The 17,954-nt window shown below is 57.8% G+C and overlaps 1 protein-coding gene across 27 annotated transcripts in view; it reads right to left on the bottom strand.

Annotated features, from left to right (window-relative positions):
- CAMTA1 (calmodulin binding transcription activator 1) overlaps nucleotides 1-17,954 on the bottom strand; it is an 866,060-nt gene that overhangs the window by 253,943 nt on the left and 594,163 nt on the right. For all 27 annotated transcript variants that reach the window (XM_021097504.1, XM_021097510.1, XM_021097514.1 and 24 more), the window contains one exon: nucleotides 8,455-8,526. In XM_021097504.1, the coding sequence (XP_020953163.1) occupies nucleotides 8,455-8,526 (72 nt within the window). The remainder of the gene's footprint in view (nucleotides 1-8,454; nucleotides 8,527-17,954) is intronic.

Here is a 17,954-nt window from a genome sequence, read left to right as displayed (position 1 = left end):
GCATCCTGAGCACAGCTGCCTGTGGGCTGAAGACGATGAGCACATGATGGTTTTCAGGAGCTGTCCTGGTTTGCTCTAATCTCTGAACCACAGGCCCTTTTCGCAAGCACGGTTATGCCAGACAATAACCCAGAAAACCAGCACCAGGATCAGCCCGAGTTCTGACTCCAGCTTCGATGACTAAGATCCCCCCAAAGAAAGAAGAAGGCATGCTTGTCCCCATCCTGATTCCCACCTGAAAACCTGTTTTTCTCCTTTTTACTATAAAACTACTCGAACTTCTTTCCAACGGGGGGGTGGGGGGGTGGGCACCGTCCTCAAGGCGTTAGCCTGCGGGGGCCCCTCCTCTGCCTGGCACAGCAAGACAATGATCTTTTTATCCTCTACTCCAAACTCTGTCTCTGCCTTTCAGTTTGGCACTGGCAGAGCCCGAGTTTCGGGAGCACGAATAATCATCACGACAAGGACACGAGGCCACTGCCGTCACTTCAGCCCGGAGAGGCTGTCGCAGCAGCAGGGAATGTGCAGCGTCTCGGGGCCATCCTGCCCCAGCCTCCTGGCCCCTCCTGGGCCCCAGCAGAGGCGGGGCAAGTTCTCCTCCCTCGCTCCCTCCGAGTCACTGGACCAGTACCAGGGCCTGTGACACCTGTCCTGAGGGCTTCTTCTCAGACGGACAAACCTGTGCCCGGTCAGCGGACAGGGGACCCTCACACACCCGTTAGCTCTACTGTCACTGTGTGCTGTGGCCCAGGCCTGCCGCATGTCAGGGAAGACATGGAAGACCATCCCCACCCCGTTTTCCCATCCTTAAGCACACCTCCTCCTCCAGGAAGCCTCCCCTGACCACCCAGCCCACTCTATGTCCCCTTCTCTGGACCCGTCGCATTGATGAGCTTCAGGCATCACTCAGTGGCCCATACATTCAGGGTCAGAAATGACTTTGCTGCCACAGGATCCTTCACCTGCCTCTCCACCCAGGACTTCTTCCCAGATGCTCAGAAGCTGCTCCCGTCCCTGTGCTGCCCAGTTGCCAGTGGGCTGGAGAGAACTCACGGTCAGCTGGGGCATGACAGTCAAGGGTGTGGAGCGAAGACCTGGGGTCAGACTCTTTCATCCTTCGTGAGGTGGCACAGACCCCCGGAGGTCAGCGTATCCCGGACCCGTGAGCCTCTCTCCCTCCCGATCTCTGCTCGTCACCCCTCCCACGGCCCCTCAGCCTGTGGGCTCCAGAGGATGGGACCACGTGACTCTAAAAGGCCTAGACCAAGCCCTACCGGCCCTAGTCCTCCAGGACCTGGTGTTCTCCTGGACCCTCGGATTCTCCTTCTGTGGAAGTCACGGCAAATTCACCCAGTCCTGACTCCCCCCGCCCCCGGGCAGCTGTGAGAACCCAAAGAGCTGGACCTGGCACCCCCCAAGTACCGAGGGCCACCCAGTGCCAGGGTTGTGGGTTCCCTGAGCCACACACCCTCTGCCCCAGCCCAGCCCAGCTCTTGGTGGCTGAGGGTGGGGTATGACGCTAGGGGCGGGGGAGCTGCTACTTGCTCCATGTGGGGTCTGCGGGTTGCAGCACGAAGGGTCTGACTGGCCTGGGACACGTCCCCCTTCTCCCCACCTGGGCTCAGGGGCCCCGGGGACCTCGTAGACACCAACTCGCTTCTCTTCCCTGAGTCCCATGGTTCAAAATGCCCCCTTTGGGTAAGAGTCGGCTGATGGCAGCATTCCTGTTCTCGTCAGCCCCACCAAGGCCACAGCTGGCAGCGAGCCTGTGTGGCATCGTTCAAGGGCCCACGTACAGGGCAGGCTCTGAGATGCTTTATTTCCCGGCCACTTGGAGTTCACCCCGATGAAACATAAAAACGGTTACTGAGCAAGAAGCCTCGAGTATTTTTTATGAAGCTATAATATCCTCCATTTAAAAAAAAAAGATGAAAGAGAGAGCGAGGGAAAGGAAGACAGGAGGAGGAGGAGGGAGAGGGAGGCCCTGCCCGCAGGGCTGCCTCCTGCCCGTGTTGCAGGGGCGGCCCGCTGCTGGGGCCGAGTGAGGCGTCCCCACCCATGGATAAGCCTGGGGGCGAGGGGTGACTGTGGACACCCTCTTCCGGCTGCCCCACTGGGGACTCCGGTCTCGTCTGCGACCCAGCTCACCAGCAGGCTCACCAGCAGCCCACAGGGCCTGGGCTCAGGGGAGGCTGCGCCTCCAGGCGGAGTGAGGGCCGGGGAGGTCCTTGGGTTGCAAAAGAGCTGCTCATTCCCCAGAGAGATTGCAAGTCCTATTGGGGGGTGGGGCAGGGAGTTTCCAGCCAGGACAGGGCCACCACCACCGCAGAGGAGGTGGCTGGAAGGAAGGTGGGGTGCCCTGGCCAGCTTGTCCTGACTGGCTCCACCTGGAGGGGGGTGGGCGTGGGGTGGGGGGGTGCGCTGTGAGCGATGGAGGGCAGCCGCGAGGTAGGGGAGCACAGAGCCTCCTGGGGGCATCAGGACGCCACGGGCCAGGCTACATTTTCAGATGCTCTGTTTTGCTTCCAGGGAATTCTCATGACAGCCCGTGCAGCAGACACCATTCCTTTTTTTTTTTTTTTTTTTTTTTTTTTTTTGTCTTTTTGCCATTTCTTGGGCCGCTCCCGCGGCATATGGAGGTTCCCAGGCTAGGGGTCGAATTGGAGCTGTAGCCGCCAGCCTACACCACAGCCACAGCAACGCGGGACCCACCTCTGCAACCTACACCACAGCTCATGGCAACGCCAGATCCTTGACCCACTGAGCGAGGCCAGGGATCGAACCCGCAACCTCATGGTTCCTAGTCGGATTCGTTAACCACTGCGCCACGATGGTAACTCCAAGTGGACACCCATTCTTATCCCTACTTTACTGATGCGGAAACTGAGACTCAGAGAAATTCCATTAACTGCCCAGAGTCAAACAGCTCATGAGTGTGTCCCTGGGCGACCCCAACCCCACTCTTCTGAGAGGTTCAAACAAAGGTCACCCCACACATCTGCCCCCCCTACCCGGCCGCTCTGGGTGGGAGCTAGAAGGGCTGCCTCTGGGCCACATGTGGGGGAGGGGGCTGGGGTCCCCTCCACCTGACACTCCTCCACCCCGCACCCTGGCCTCACCCCCTTGGGTAAGCAATGAGACCCAAGACCGTTCTTGGGGAGACAGGCAGTCCATGCAGGGTGAGGCGCTCATGTTCCACAGACACGCCTGGTGCTGATGGATAGAACTACACACGCAGACCCCGCGGGGGGTGAGGGATTTGGGATGGGTCCCAGACCCCCTGGGCCACCACAGTCCCAAGCTGGCGAGGAGGCTCCGGCCCACAGTCTGCCCCCTCCCTGCCCACCAGGGAAGCCTGCAGCTCGACTGCCTTGGGAACCAAAGGCCTAGTCCAGAGGTGAGGAGGCCCGGGGAGCTGCTGAGAGCCGGGCAGGGCAGGAGGCCCTGCAGGAAGTGGGGCTCCCTTGGCACCTTGGTGAGGCCTGTATCTGGTGCAGAAGATGAACCGGGCCCTGCACTGTGCTATCCCTGGGAGTGGGCAGAGGGCCTTCCCTGGAGCCTGTATAGACGCTCAGAGCCCTGGGTCCCCTGGGAGGCCACAGGCCACTCCAAGTCGCCTCCTCCGGCAGGAGAAACACCGTCCCCACAGGGCTCCGCTCTGGGCCCCCCACAGTCCTGCTGTTTCTGCCTGCGGATATTTGCTCTGAGGACGGGGTGGGCAGAAGGTGACCACACCGAGGGCGAAGGGCCAGCTGGGCCCACAGTCCAAAAAAGGGAGATTTAGAGCCTCAGCCCGACGCCAGGCGGGTGGGGAAGCATGGTTCTACGGACACTTGGCTGGGAGCCTGGGCTCTGTCTGAGCAACCCAGGGGTCTCCCCGCCTGTCCCTGCAGGCAGCGGACCCTATGGCTGAGGCCTCCCTCCATTCCAAAGCAGGAATGCTCTGGGGGGATCTGGGGGGCCAGCGCAGCCTGCGGTGTGCCCCCTTGGTGAACTGGCACCAGCCCACTGCCCCTGAACTTCTCTGTGCTGACTGTACTGTGCTGCTTGATGGAGCTGGCACCCTGGCACCCACTATTCCTGGGGGGGGGGGTGGGCAGGGCAGGCAAAACTTAATGTCGGGCAGGAAGCAGAGAGTGTGGGGCGAAGGGCAGCTGTGTGGCCAGGGACCAGGTGCTCAAAGCTGTCTCTAGCCCCTCCCCATAAGAAGGGAGACGATGGCACAGAGATGGGGGCCCCAAAGCCTGGTCGTCTCCTGGATGGATCGGGGCCTGTGGTGAGGGTCTGGTGCCCTGCCCGGTGGGGCGTCAGTCCCCAGGGTGGCTGGCTGTGTGGTCCCAGCTTCGGATGCTCGGGGTTGTCAGGGCAAAGCTAGAACCCAGCTCCTCCTTGTAACCCAAACATCCTAGAATCTAGACTCCAAATGTCTGTCACTCTCAGTGACCCAGGGTCCCCCCAAAGCCCTGTGTTTGCACAGCAGCGCTCACGGGCTTGCAGGCCGCTGCACAAGCTGCCCGGGTAGGCGGGGGAGGAGACCCCGCTGCTGCCTCTGTCCCCTCGAGCTGGTCTCCACAGCCAGAGCCTGGATGAACCGGGGGCAGACACACAGGCTACATCCCCGCTTCACTTGAGCTCGGAAGACAGTGATTAAGCACTTGAGAGACCAGGGCAGAGAGCGAACACTCATTAGAAGCAGGAATAGCTTCCAAATGAGCCGTTAGAATCTGTTGGCAAGTCTGGCCTGAAGTGGGGGGTGGGGGTTGTCCTCCTGGGGGAGGGGCAGGGAGAGGAGCACACGGAGGGAAGGAATGTGGGGGCCCGAGAAGGAGGCAGGAAGACCCGAGCCCAGGCTCTAGAAAATCCCAAGCAGGGCTGCAGACAGAGGACCCTGCTGTCTGGAGCAGCCTTGGAGCAGTCCAGCCGGCAGGGGGCGCCGCACCCCCTCCTGCCCCAGCCAAGCTGGGGCCAGAGCTGCAGGGGGAGCCCGGAGGCCTCATCCTAGCCCGGCTCCATCGCTGACCAGCTAGGTGACCCTGAGCCTGGTCCTGTTCTCTCTGGGCCTCCGTGTCCCCTAGGAAATGCTGCGCCTGAACCCCGGGCAGCCCAGGCAGCTGTGACCCAGGGAGCCTGATGGTGTTGTCCGTGTGATGAGAGGAGGGGTGTGCCTGCCAGCAGTGGGGGCTTCTTCAGGTCCCAGGGCACCTCCCCCAAAGCCCTGGAGGGGGACCTGGCCCAGGTCCTCTGGGGTGCGGGCGCCTACGTGCCGCCCTGGGGCTTGCACTATGGGCTGCACCTGCTTCTGTCCCCTCCACTCTAGGGGAAGGCTCTGGTTCCTCCATGTCTCCTGGCTCCTCGCATCCTCATAAAGTATATATTAGCAATGGAGAGAGAGAGAGAGACAGAAAGAGAGAGGAGGTGGCACCCTCTCTGGAAGCCAGGTCACTGGGAAATGAAGTATGGCATCTGCTCCTCCCCTCCCCCTCCTCCAGGACTCTCTGCTTCCGGCAAGGGGTGGGGCTGACATGCTGGCTCCTCCCCTGTCCTGTGGGCAGGATGGCCTCACTGGGAAGTGCTGATCCCTCCCCACCTGGCCAGGGGTCTGTGCTGGGCACCTGGGGAGACAGAGGGATGCAGGTGGCTCCCTCAGGGAGCTTACAGCCTGGCTGAAGAGGAGGAGCAGGGCTGTGTGGGTAGCGGTCCCTGCTGTGCACTGTGGGCTTGGGTTAAGTGATATCAGTTTGAGGACCTCAGAGCCGGAGCTTGCAGAGGCCGATGGGCAGGACGTGGCCACTCAACTGGGACCATGGCTGCTGGATCAGTGGTGCTGCTCCCAGAAGAAGCTCTCTGTATCCAGAAGCCCTTCTCCATCCTTTCTTACTCCGAGCCCCTGTCCCAGCCAGCCTGGCGGTGGGGCGTGAGGGGCCTGGCTGTCCACTGTGGCCTTGGCCAGCAGCATGCCCTGTTTAGGGGACCGGCTGGCTTCTTTGTTGCCGCTTTGGCACCCAAGCCACCCCCTTTCTCACTCATCAGGGCTCTGACACCTTCACTCCCACCCAAGCCTTTTTCTCGGTAATTGGTGTCAGAGACAAACTTGGGCCAAATTCCATCTCTCATGGCTTCTTTCCTGTTTAATATCAGGGAAATTAAACCTGGCCACGCCGTCATTATCCTGGTGTTGTAATTAGCATCAGAACAAATTGCCCTGAGCGGGGCGGCTGGCACGCTCGCACTGGGGCTCCGCGCAGGACGTGTGCTGTGCTAATTGCTTTGGCCTTCTCTCCTTAACCTTCTCCTGGCCAACCCCACCCCCACTCTGGGGACCCTTCCGCTCTGTCACCTGCTCACAGAAACAAGAACAGTACGAGGATGCAGAGGAGAGAAGTGGAGGGACAACCCCCAGGGACCAGGAGAGAAAATAAAGACTCAGATCAGCCCAGAAAATACCAGGTCCTGTGATCCTGGCCTTTGGGAAGACTCCAGCTCCCTGCCAGCTGGAAAGTGACAAACCCAGATGCACATGAGTCACCCCAGCACACAGCAGCCAGGATGGAAGCACAGGGAGGGGAGGGCTGGGGCAGAGGAGCGGGAGCCCTCCTGGTTCTCGCATCACCCCAGAAACAAGGCAGGGGCAGCCTAGCCTAGGAGGCTCCTGACTCAAGGGGCCTGAGTGAGCAGAATCCGGTTTGGGGAGTAACTGTTCAGGCTCCAAGGCTGCCCTGTGGTGTCTGAGTCCACAGAAGGAGGTCTGCTGAAATTAAAAAGCTACAGGAGCGTGAGGAAATGGGAAAGAAGCAGGTACAGGCGTGCACGCAGGAGAACGGGCCTGGCGGCTAGGGAGGCAGGCAGCCAGGATGCTGCTCTAACAGGAGGGCAGAGGCCGGGCCGGGCAGAGAGCAGAGCACATTGTTCTGATGGGACATGAAAGCTGAGCAAACCCGACCCTGCACCTGGGGGGTTGGAGACCCAGGAGGAAGGTCACGAGGGCTGCTTGGGGTGAAAGGATTTCTCCGGGAGCTAGAATGTGACCCTGGGGACACAGGGACATGCTCTAACGCCACGAGATCTCTGCTGTCAAGGAGGAGCCCTCCGCCGCCACACAGACCCTTCGCCGCAAAACGCCTTGGGTCCATTCTTACTAACAAGTCCTGCAAAGTGTCATCCCAGCACCATGCTGAAGGTCCTTTTCATACGGACACAGGGCCAAGCAATGACAGAGCCAGCGGTCACCATGCCAACCTTTGAGGGGGACAGCCCCCGGGAAACCGGTGACGGTTGGGGAAGCCGCATTTGCACAGCAGCACCTCCTGGGACGTCTCAGGCACCACCTGCTAATCAACTTGCTGAACCCGAGGCAGTTATTTCTAGGTGGTGCAGATCTGATGGACAGAAGGCCTGGTCTAGACGCTGAGGCAGCTCTGTGCCCAGCGGACACCTTCCCGGCCACCGTCCCTGGGGCCAGCAGCCCTGCACTCCATGGCATGTGCAGCTCCGTTTTCTCGGAACACAGGGTGGCTTTCTTCCCCATCTGCGGGGCCCCTCTTAACCACATCCCCCAGTCAGGGAGATACCCAAAGCCCTGGAACCCAGGCTCATTTGAACAAAAGTGGATGCAGAAAGTGGGACACAGGAAGGGAAAGGCCAGAGGCAGCCATTCCTGGGCAGAGGCAGTAGGAAGAAAGTGGGGTGATGCTGCCGGCCCCCCAGGAGTGGTTCTATGGGGATCAGCCGAAATCAGAGGATGAGCTTTGGAAAGGACCCAGGTCCAGGCTGACTGGGCACATCCCTCAGGCCTTCGCAGTCACACAGCAACACCTTGCAGGAGGCTAGACCACCACCAATGACCACCAATCGGAAAGAGGCTGAGCCAGCACCATGGACAGAGATCTGGGAGCCAAGCCTCCCTTGAAGCTTTGACAACACCCCCAGCCCTTTCTCCATCCTGCTCCACAGCCGACATCACAATCAATTACAGAGTGCCTTCCCCCTGAGCCAGGGGTTCCTGCTCACCCACAACCATCACCATCCATCCAACTGCAACTGGCATGACCCTGGAAGCCGATTTTCCACATGTGCCGATGACTAACCCACATGAGAAAATAAATGAATGGGTGGTTCTCAGCTGAAAGACTTCTCAGTCAGGGGCCAGGTGCCCAGCCTTTTTTCTGTCCTTATTCAGTGGAAATGGAGCCACCCTGAAAACACTGGCAGGATTTTATCCTCACGAGGCAGGCAAGGACTACCCCCACCAGGCTGCCTCCCCTTCCTGGCACCTGACATTGCATGGGGCCAGCCGCACAGCTGGTCTTGGTGCCACACACCAACATCCCTAGGAAAGCTGGCCGGGGCGCCTGGGCCCGAGGCCGCCGCACGCAGGAGCCCCACCCCGCTCAGCGCCCTCCGCAGACCCTTCCCCAGCGCCGGAGACAGAAGAGGAATCCAGTTCCAGCCACCTACCTGAAGGAGCCAGTAGCACCTCCGGTGGAAGGTGGGGATGATGGAGGAATGGACATAGCAGCCGTACAAGCACTAGGGAGAGAGGAAAAACGAGAATTCAGTTGGAAAGAGGGCAGGAGGGGAGGAAGACGGCACAACAGAGAAGGATCGAGAAAAGGCCAGGGCAGTGCCACCACCCCAGGGAGACCGAGGCTCCAGGACCCAGGCTGAGGTCTGGGACACACCTGAGAAGCACAGCTGGGAAACGCCAGTGGGCAGACACAGATGGACAGCGGGGCGGGGTGGGGGGCTCACCCTTGTGGGGTGGTGGGGCACGTGGGAACCCAGGAAAGCCGGACTATGGGAATGGCACATCTGCACACGTTTTGCCAATATTTTAGGGGCTGGGAGTTACACCGAAGTTCATTCATGGAGCCTGAGTTAAGACCCCTTGGTGTACAGGGAGGGGTGGAAGGTTATGGAATTGACTCAAGCACACACACACTCCAGACCTTTCCTGGCCAAAGAGAGTGGTCCTGGCAGCCTTGGCTGGTAGGGGCTCAAGGCTGGGGCTGCCCAGGAATGGCAGCACTTCTTAGGACTGGACCTGGAGCCTGGGACCCCTTGTGTCCACACCCACTTTCTGGGTTTTATGTATAGTTTTCTGCTCATACATTGTTTGTTCCAAGTATAAAACCTGCATGTTTTGCAGATAGATTCGGTTTTAGAAAACAGCCAGAGCTGGGTTGGAGAGGAAGGGGCGTGAGGGTTCAAGTTCAAGAACAGTGTGAGGAGTGGACACGAGGAGGAACAACTCTCAGGGAGCTTGTCACTTACACCCAGGTGGGTGGAGTGGACCTGCGGGACATGCCAGGAGGGCACTGGGCATGATGGGGGCCAACCCGCCAGCAGAGGTGGGGAAAGGGGGCTAATGAGAACAGCTGGGTCCCACTTGAGATTGAACTTCGAGAATCTGAATGGGAGGAGATTTCGCCTTTTCCTCTGGAGCCTCCAGTTCCAGACAAGAAGGACCCCCCCACCCCTGCGCTTTCTTTTCCCTTCAGAATGCCCCTCGCTTCCCAATGCAAACGTTCCAGAAGGGTTGGGGCAGAAAGAGAAGGCAGGGCCATAGACCCTCAGAGGACAAGGATGGGCAAGGTCTTCCCTTCCCCTCTCGCCACAGCCCCCAACCCCGACGCCAATCCTGCCGAGAGAAGTGGCCAGCAGCTCTGCATCGACAGGTTTCATCACATATTGTTCACACCCCCCCCCAAAAGACCAAGAGCAATTTGGTTTGACTAAGAGTCCATTCGAGCCCTGCCTGTCTGATTAGCAGAGTTGAAAGAGAAATCATTTTGGACTATGGGATTCTGGCTGCAAGAAAATCAGATTTCCAATATGTTAGAACTTTTACAGAGGGCTGTCAGCTGGGACTTAAGCCCTGTGCAAACCAAACAAACAAAGCGGAAATTAATTTAAACGATTCCCTTGCAATTCTGGGCCCACGAAATGTATTTATTATTAAGAAGGCAATAGTCTTTCCTGACTCTTCTGGTTTTCAACAGAATGTGTTTCTTTCTTTCTCTTCCTTCCCTCCCTCCCTCCTTCCTTCCTTGCTTCCTTCCTTTTTAAAATGTTTTGGTAGCTCATTCATTTTCCGCCAAAGGAGACTCTTGTTTGGACATCATCTGTGAGCATTTGGTTGCAATGGATGGGCAAACCGCCTGCAACTAACACCAGCCCTTTTCCTTTGGATTTTTTTTGTCTTTTTGCCTTTTGAAGGCCACTCCCTCAGCATATGGAGGTTCCCAGGCTAGGGGTCCAATCGGAGCTGTAGCCACCGGCCTACGCCACAGCCACAGCAACTCAGGATCCGAGCCGCATCTTTGACCTACAGGACAGCTCACGGCAACACCAGATCCTTAACCCACTGAGCAAGGTCACGGATCGAACCTGCAAACTCAGGTTCGATGGTTCCTAGTCGGATTCGTTAACCACTGAGCCACGATGGGAACTCCCCCTTTTCCTTCGGAATTTGCGTGTTCTCGTGGGGAGTTTCATTGCTTTCACTCACGCGATGAACACAATGGAGGAGACATCAATTGTTGAGAGAAGTCTCTCCCGCCCTTTGAAATAAAAGGCTTCCCATCTGCCCTCTCCCACTGTTCATCCCTCTTGAGAGTTTGCAACGACCCCCCCGCACCTGTTTCTTTCTCTTTCTACTGCTTCTTCTTGAACTTGAAAGGAACACAGGTGATTTGCAGCACTCCTCCCCCGCCCCCATCCATCGCTTCTCTGTCTGGGTTGGGCTGCGGCATCCTTGAACCACACACGGAGGAAGCACCAAGAATTTACGAACACCTGCTGTGTCCCTCCCCTGAGCGCCCAGGAAGAAAGCACCCGAGCCATCCCAGGACGACCCCTCTGTCAGGCCCTCTCCCTTCCCCAGAACCATCCAGAACCATCCAATAAACAGAATGATGTTCAAAAGAAAAATCACTGTTTCTACATCAAGGCTCATGCATTTTAATCAGAGGAACCCTCGGGGCCTCGCTCAGAACCTAGTTACTCTATTTTTAGATCTGACTCTAACCACCCTGGTGATCTGATGGCTCTGGTCTCCGCAGATGAGAAGCAGGATCTTCGGAAGGGAGAGAGGGAAGCACGACCAGAGGCAGACCCTGGACAAGAGTGAGCCGTGTCACATGGCGCCACGGGAGGAAGGAAAATGCTCCCCAGGGAGCTGCCGAGACTCAAGAAGCCTTGGGAGAGCACTGGACCCTGCCTGTGTCACCTGCCCAGCCTACCCATACCCTGTGGCTCATTCATCCATCTCTGTTCCCTGGACCAGGGCTCCTGGAAGGCAGGGCCTTTGAATGAAGATGACCCGCAGTCCACCTGTCCAGTACCCTCAGGACGCCCTTCTCTACAGCCTGGAGCAAGGAAGGAGACGGAGACGCACATGTTTAATTCCTGCTTGTGGAATTCTGAAGGTTCAGGTCTTTCTAACACATCCTGAAAAATGACTCCACCTTTCGTGCTTCAAAGGTTAATCTTCGGTCTTGAGAAAAACTGACAGGTGTTGGGGAGCCAGTCCCCTTGTCCAGAAGGATGCTTCTGATGTCCATTCTTGGTGAACTAGAGTGAGCCAGAGTGGGACTTTTGAAGGATGGATCCTTTGTGGGGTGGAAGTCCTTCCAAATTCCCAAGCTGGGGGGCCCTTGTCCTGCCGGGCTGCAAAACAGGCACCGTCCTTTTCCTGTCTCCCGGGTGGCTGCAAGGGTCGAGAGTGGACACCTGTGCTGGGCTGCCCGGGACTGTGGGTGCAGCGATCAGAGGCGGCTGGGGAGGGGGCTTTGAGGGGACCACAGTGGCCATGGGGAGAGTGAAGGGGAGCATTTGCAGCAGCAGGAAATGCAGGTGAGACAGTGCAGGCTGAACTTGAGCAAGTGTCAGGACCCTGGGGTGCACTGGAGTGTCCAGCGCAGGGAGGTGTGGTGAGAGGCAAGTTTTAGGGAGACAAAGCGCGTCAGATCACAAAAGGCCACCAGGGCGACAGCAAGGGGCAAAGGAACAACATGATCAGATCTGCATTTCGAAGCTCACGGTGGAAGCTGTGTGGCCACGGCCCAGGGCCCAGGAGGGCCAGTCCCCAAGTCCAGGAGGCATGCTGGGACTGGATGGCAAGGGGGCTAAGGGCACAGAGCAATGGCTGCGGTGCCAGGTGTGAGGATGACGCCCAGCTTTCTGGCTGCACGGACAGGTACTCAGTGGTCCCATTCATGGGAAACCTGGGGGGGGGAGGGGGCGGCAGGCTGGTGAATTTCAGTTTTCTTTTTCTTTTTTGTCTTTTTTAAGGCCGCACCCAAGGCATATGGAGGTCCCCAGGTTAGGGGTTGAATCAGAGCTGAAGCTGCTGGCCTGCACCACAGCCACAGCCACGCCAGATCCGAGCCACATCTGCGACCTACACCAGAGCCCACGGCTACGCTGGATCCTTAACCCCCTGAGCGAGGCCAGGGATCGAACCTGAATCCTCATGGATTATAGGTGGGTTCTTAACCCGCTGAGCCACAGTGGAACTCCCAAGGATTTCTGTTTCCTCCTGGTGACTCTGAGGAGCTCGTTAAGACCTCCAAGGGGAGGCACACGGGAAGCAGTTGGTTGCTGAGATCTGGCGCTCCATCTGCGTTGGCAGCAGATATCTCCACGTGCTCAGCACAGGGGCAGCGATGGGGACAAGCAGAGAGCCCGGGAGTGGAGCCGTCCCCTAGGCTGGTGTCTGCCACGCAGAGTGACACCTCTCAGGGCACAGAGTGGGTGAAGCGTGAACCTGCTGAGGCTCCGAGCAGCAGGCACGTGGTCAGCCTCACCGTGTGCCCCTTCCCGGCCTTCCCCTTCCATACGCCATGCAACCCCAAACCACCCCACGGCCCTGTCCTGATCCCAGGCCTTCGAGCCAGTCCCCACTGTCACCACTGTCCTCACTCTGCAGCCCTTCCGCCCCTTTCCAGCCCTGGGACAATGTCACCACCAAGCCAATGGGCAGTCACTGTCACTGCACACTATTTCACGACGTAGTGTGTCAAATTCATTCCCCTTAGCCACTCGTCAGAAAAGCCATCAAGTTTGTCTGCAGTGATCTGGGCTGTGCAAACTCCTGGTGCTTTTTGATGAGGCTTGGGGTTGGGGGTCTCCTGGGGGGCGCCCTGGGCTGAGTGTTGCGTTGGGGGCCATGGCATGGTGGGAAGGGCCAGCCACATCCCTGGGCTGGTGGTGCAGCGGTGTGTGCGTCTGTGTACATGTGAGGGGTGTGTGTGTGTGTACACATGTGTGGGGGCGTGTGCAGAAAAGCATGGCATGGGTCTCTTCTCTATGCATCACACGAAACAAAGAAAGGAAAAGGCAAACAACCAGTATGTCTAAGAAACTCCACCCTGCAGACAGCAGCAATGTTGAAATTAGTCGAATTTGGGAAATTAAGGCCTGACAGCTTCCCTTTCACATGACAGCTGAGCGAGGAAAGATTTTTTTTTTCCTTAAATACTCAAAATTGCTTTCATGACGCTATGGGGCTTTTTTCCCCTTAAATAAAGAGGAAAGATAAAATGACAGGGGAACCAGCAGCAAACAAGAGCTCCCCTCGGCTCGAAAAGATGTGCTTCCCACACAGAAAGGGACATTCCTGAAGAAAACTTCGGCCTCAAAGTTCCCCACAGGGATCTTTCCCAACAGACTCAGCTGCTGGGGTCCCTCAGGTGCCAGAGGGTCCGTCAGGGCTCAGCACCCAACGGTGCTGAGATGGGAGCACATCGGGTGGTGAGCGAAGCGTTACTGGAGGGATGTTGGGAGTGGATGGTGGGTTCCCTTTCGTCCAGCTCTCAGTGGCTGTGCAAGATGTGGCTGCTTCTCCATCACTGCCTGTCTGTCTCCCTCTGGCACCAGCTTGGCCCTCCTGCATCCCTCCCACTCTTGGCTTCTGCTCCAGACTCGCTGACTCCTGACTCGCTGTCCCCAGGCAGACCCAGAGCTTCCCGCTTCCATGCTCTTCTTCGAAATGCCCCCTGCCCCCCTGCCCCCCTGCCAGGGTGTGCTCCGTCCTCTCCTGTGCAAACCCCACCCCCTCTGAGTCCATCTCATGTCCTCCCTCCATCAGGGAGCCTCTCCTGGCTCGGCCAGTGGAAGGAGTCCCTGGAGATGACCCATCTGGGGTCACAGGGCAGCCACGGGAGGTGGCCTCTGCCTTCAAGTGTGACACAGACACCAAGACCATCATTTCACTTTTCATGCCCACAGACTGGCCTCACCCACCGCAGGGGCTGGCAGACTTTCTGCAAAGGGCCAGATAATAGATGTTCTCGGCCTGGGAGTCAGACGGTTTCTGCGGTAGCTGCTCAGCTCTGCGTTTGGGGGGCAAAAGCAGCTGAGATGCCAAGTAATGCATGGGCGTGGATGGCTGCATCCCCAAACTTTATTCCTGGACACTGTAATTTGAATTTTGCATAATTGCCACCTATCACAAATATCTTCTTTCTTTTGATTTTCTTCCCAACCATTAAAAAATATATATAAAACCTTTTCTCAGGGAGTTCTCCTGTGGTGCATTAAGGATCCGGTATTGTCACTGCCATGGCTCAGGTTGCTGCTGTGGTGCAGGTTTGATCCCCAGCCCCGGAATTTCTACATGCTATGGACATAGCCAAAAAAGAATAAAAGAAATTTTAAAAAGAAAAATGACTACCAGTCTTTAGCTTGCGGGCCGTACGAGCGTAGTTGGTGGGTCAGATCTGGCCCATGGACCATAGTTTGCCAGCCCTGACCCATCAGATTGGGAGGAATGCGCATTGTAGGGTCCTTTATAAAAATTCCCAGCAGCGATTTCCAGGTAGCAGGTGCTCGATCGACTTTGGTTGATTTTCCTGTGATGTGAGTATGTAAGCGGGACAAGAGGGGAGCAGCAAGGCCCAGCCGCACAGAAATAACAGACTGAATGTTTAATGCGCGTGCATGAGAACGAGTGCTGCGGGCGGCACATCTCCCCACCGCCGGCTCGGGGCAGCTCTCCGAGGACCTGCTTGTCTTTGGAACTGGACTTAGTTGTGGATGTTTGTTTTCTGGGCTCACATATGAACGTGCATCTTTCCAAACGCCCTTCGTGAGATTAGCAGCCACTCGGGCACGGCACTTGGGAGGCAGGACTTCCCGGCAAGGAACAGGTGCTCCGTGGGAACGAGGCTTCCTCTCCCTGTCAAGCGTCTTCATTTTTTGAACTAAGGAGAACTCAGCGAGAGAAAGGGCAGCCAGCGGAGAGCAGCTCGTGCAGTACTGGGATGTGAAGCTGCTTTCCACCCCCATGGCCTTGATCGCCTGTGAAATTTCTTCCCTGGGAAAGACCTTTTCATTATGTTTGGGGGGAGGGTGGCACTCCTGCAGGAGGCGGGGAAGCCCCAAAGCCAAGGCTGGAGGTTGACCTCCGTCTCCATGGTAATGGGAACACACATCCCTAGCATTGCAGGATGGGCCTCTTTAGAGGAGGGTGTGGCACCCAGGAGCCACAGGAGACTGTTCCAATCCCAACCCCCATTCCAGAGACTGGAATAAAAGAGAAACTCCAGTTCCTCAGTCACACTGGGCTCACTTCAAGCGCCCAACGGCCACGTGGAGTCCTTGGCTACCATCCTGGACGGCGCAGAGAAACCCATTGTCATGGAAAGTTTTACTGGACCCCGAGGCTCTGGAGGGCAAGAGCAGGGTCCCAGTTCAAAGATGTTCAGCCAGGTCTCTTGGAACTTGAGACCCCAGGACCCAAGATTTTGGGCAGCTCGGGTTTGGGGGAAGAAGTGGAAGTTGGGACTTTGGGGGTGGTGGTGCCACTTTGGGGCGCTGGAATGCTTGAAGGTTGGTACCCACCATTGTACCTGCCCCTGCCTTAATCAATCAGCGAGCATCTCCCAATCCCCTGTGCTCATGCCAGAAATCCTCCCGCCCCAAGTCCCCACCAGAGCGCAGAGCCTCCTGCAGGGCCGGAATAACACCTGCTGTGTCCTCACCCGGGAGTGTTGACAGCAGATCTCCATACATGATCCGCTTTATGAGTCCCCTTGACGACGCCTCTGCAAACAGTCCTGCACCAGCCCCAGCAGCCAGGCCGCCAGCGCGGGGCCGAGAGCCGGGTGAAGCTCATGCGGGTGGTGACCCCGCGCCCCCCCCGTCCCCCCACTGGCCGCCCCTCTCTTCCCCTGGGGAGGTGACACTCTGCACGAGCAATCTGAGTGGAAATGGATCTCTAGGTGCCTGGTTTATCGCACACACTTGAATCCAGTGCACACATGACAGAGAGGAGTAGTTTTTAGATGTGTCACGGTATACAGGGGACAGAAGAAAAAAAGATAACAGAGCAGAAGGGAAAATCCCCAGGAAAATGATGATTTAATCCTGCTCTGAAGTGATGAGGGGCAGGGGCCATTCATTTGGAATATTCCAGGCTGGGCAGGTTGACTAGCTCGGTGCTGGGGTCAGATGGGCTGACAGCCATGCTGTCTCAGAAAGGGCACCCCGGCTGGGCTGGGTCTTGGCTCATGTGTCAGAGGAGGACACCCCTGTCTGCTCCGTGCCTGGCCTGAGCCCTTGTCCTATAACACCCCCTGATAGCGTCGCACGGGAAAGACAGAGCCAAGGAAACACAACCAGATCAAAAGAGCCCTGCGGCCAAGTGCAAGGTGCCCCAGGAGAGGATGCAATGGAGCCCCAAGAAGAGAAGCTCCCCTCTTTCCTGCTGAGAGTTGGCCAAGTCACCTAAGAGGAAGTAACGCTGTGATGAGACCAAAAGGGTGAGCAGGAGGTGGCCAGGTGGACCACAGGTGGACAACACCAGGCCGGGTGGACCAGAGAGGGATCTTGAGCAGAGGGGTCAGCCTGGGTCAGCAGGTCAGTCCTTTCCCAGCTTGATCATCCTTCCCATCCAAATCCTCCCCGTGGGTGACACTGGCTGGCCAAGCCCACGAGTCCCCAGATGGCTCTATCAGACCCCCAGTGGGACCCACTGACGGGTGGTGGCAGACGGCTTTGCCCTGGAAGCGAAGGTGTTCATGGCTCTGCCTCCCACCAGCCCAGTCCCCGCATGTTGAGCAGATTTCCTGGGGAGACTATGGGGAGCTCCAAGGATTCAAGGAACAAGCGCAGGCGTGGGATGAGAACTCAGATCTGACCCCACAGCCCCCTCCTTCCTCTGTCTCCCTCTCTCATTTCTCTATGTCTTCCTCGTGTTTCTTCCCTCATGTTACAGTCGGGCCATCTTTATGTGGCAGCAAGAATGCCATCCTTCCACTTGTGACCCAAGAAGTGGCAAAGCCTCTCTCTTCCAGGTTTGGGGTGACTATACTAGAGACAGACCCTCACCTTCCTGTGCTTGAACCTGGCCTTGGGACTCTCAGTGAGGCAGGAAAGCACCTGAGTGGGCAGAGCTGCAGGGCTCACAGGGTAAAACACGGTTCCTTGCTGCCCAAGGTTCAACACTCCCTGGAGGGATGGGGCCGGGGAAAACCCTCCAGCACCTTGGAGAGCTCCCCAAGCCCAGGCAGCTGCCTCCAGGGGCAGAGGAAGGGCCAAGCAGCGCTGCTGTTCCCCTGGCAACTGAAAGCCAGGGCAGATCCTGGAAGGCCCTGGGAAGATCTGTGACACTGAGTTCCTCTGGCCTCTTGTCTGCATCCGTCCTGCCCAGCATCCTCGGGGAAGGCCAAGGCTAAATGGGCCAGCAGTCTGTCCAAGGTCACGCGAGAGAAAGAGGCAGAGAAAGACTTAAACCTGCCCTTGTCAGGTCCAAAGCCCTGGCTCCCTCCACCCTGGCGGCCTCACCCAGGTGCCCACGCCACCTGCTGAGGGTCGGGCCTTCTGCAGGGCCCGCCTTCGTCAAAGGCAAAAGGATGCAGTCCTGGGCTGCTCCCAGGACTGTCCTCGCTGAAGGATTTGGTTCGTATTAATCTAAGATTAGACCGAAAGATTCAATTCACATGCTGCCTGCA

This window comes from Sus scrofa, chromosome 6 (genome assembly GCF_000003025.6).
Source record: "Sus scrofa isolate TJ Tabasco breed Duroc chromosome 6, Sscrofa11.1, whole genome shotgun sequence".
NCBI classification, from domain to species: domain Eukaryota; kingdom Metazoa; phylum Chordata; class Mammalia; order Artiodactyla; family Suidae; genus Sus; species Sus scrofa.
This window is presented reverse-complemented; position numbering and strand designations above follow the sequence as displayed.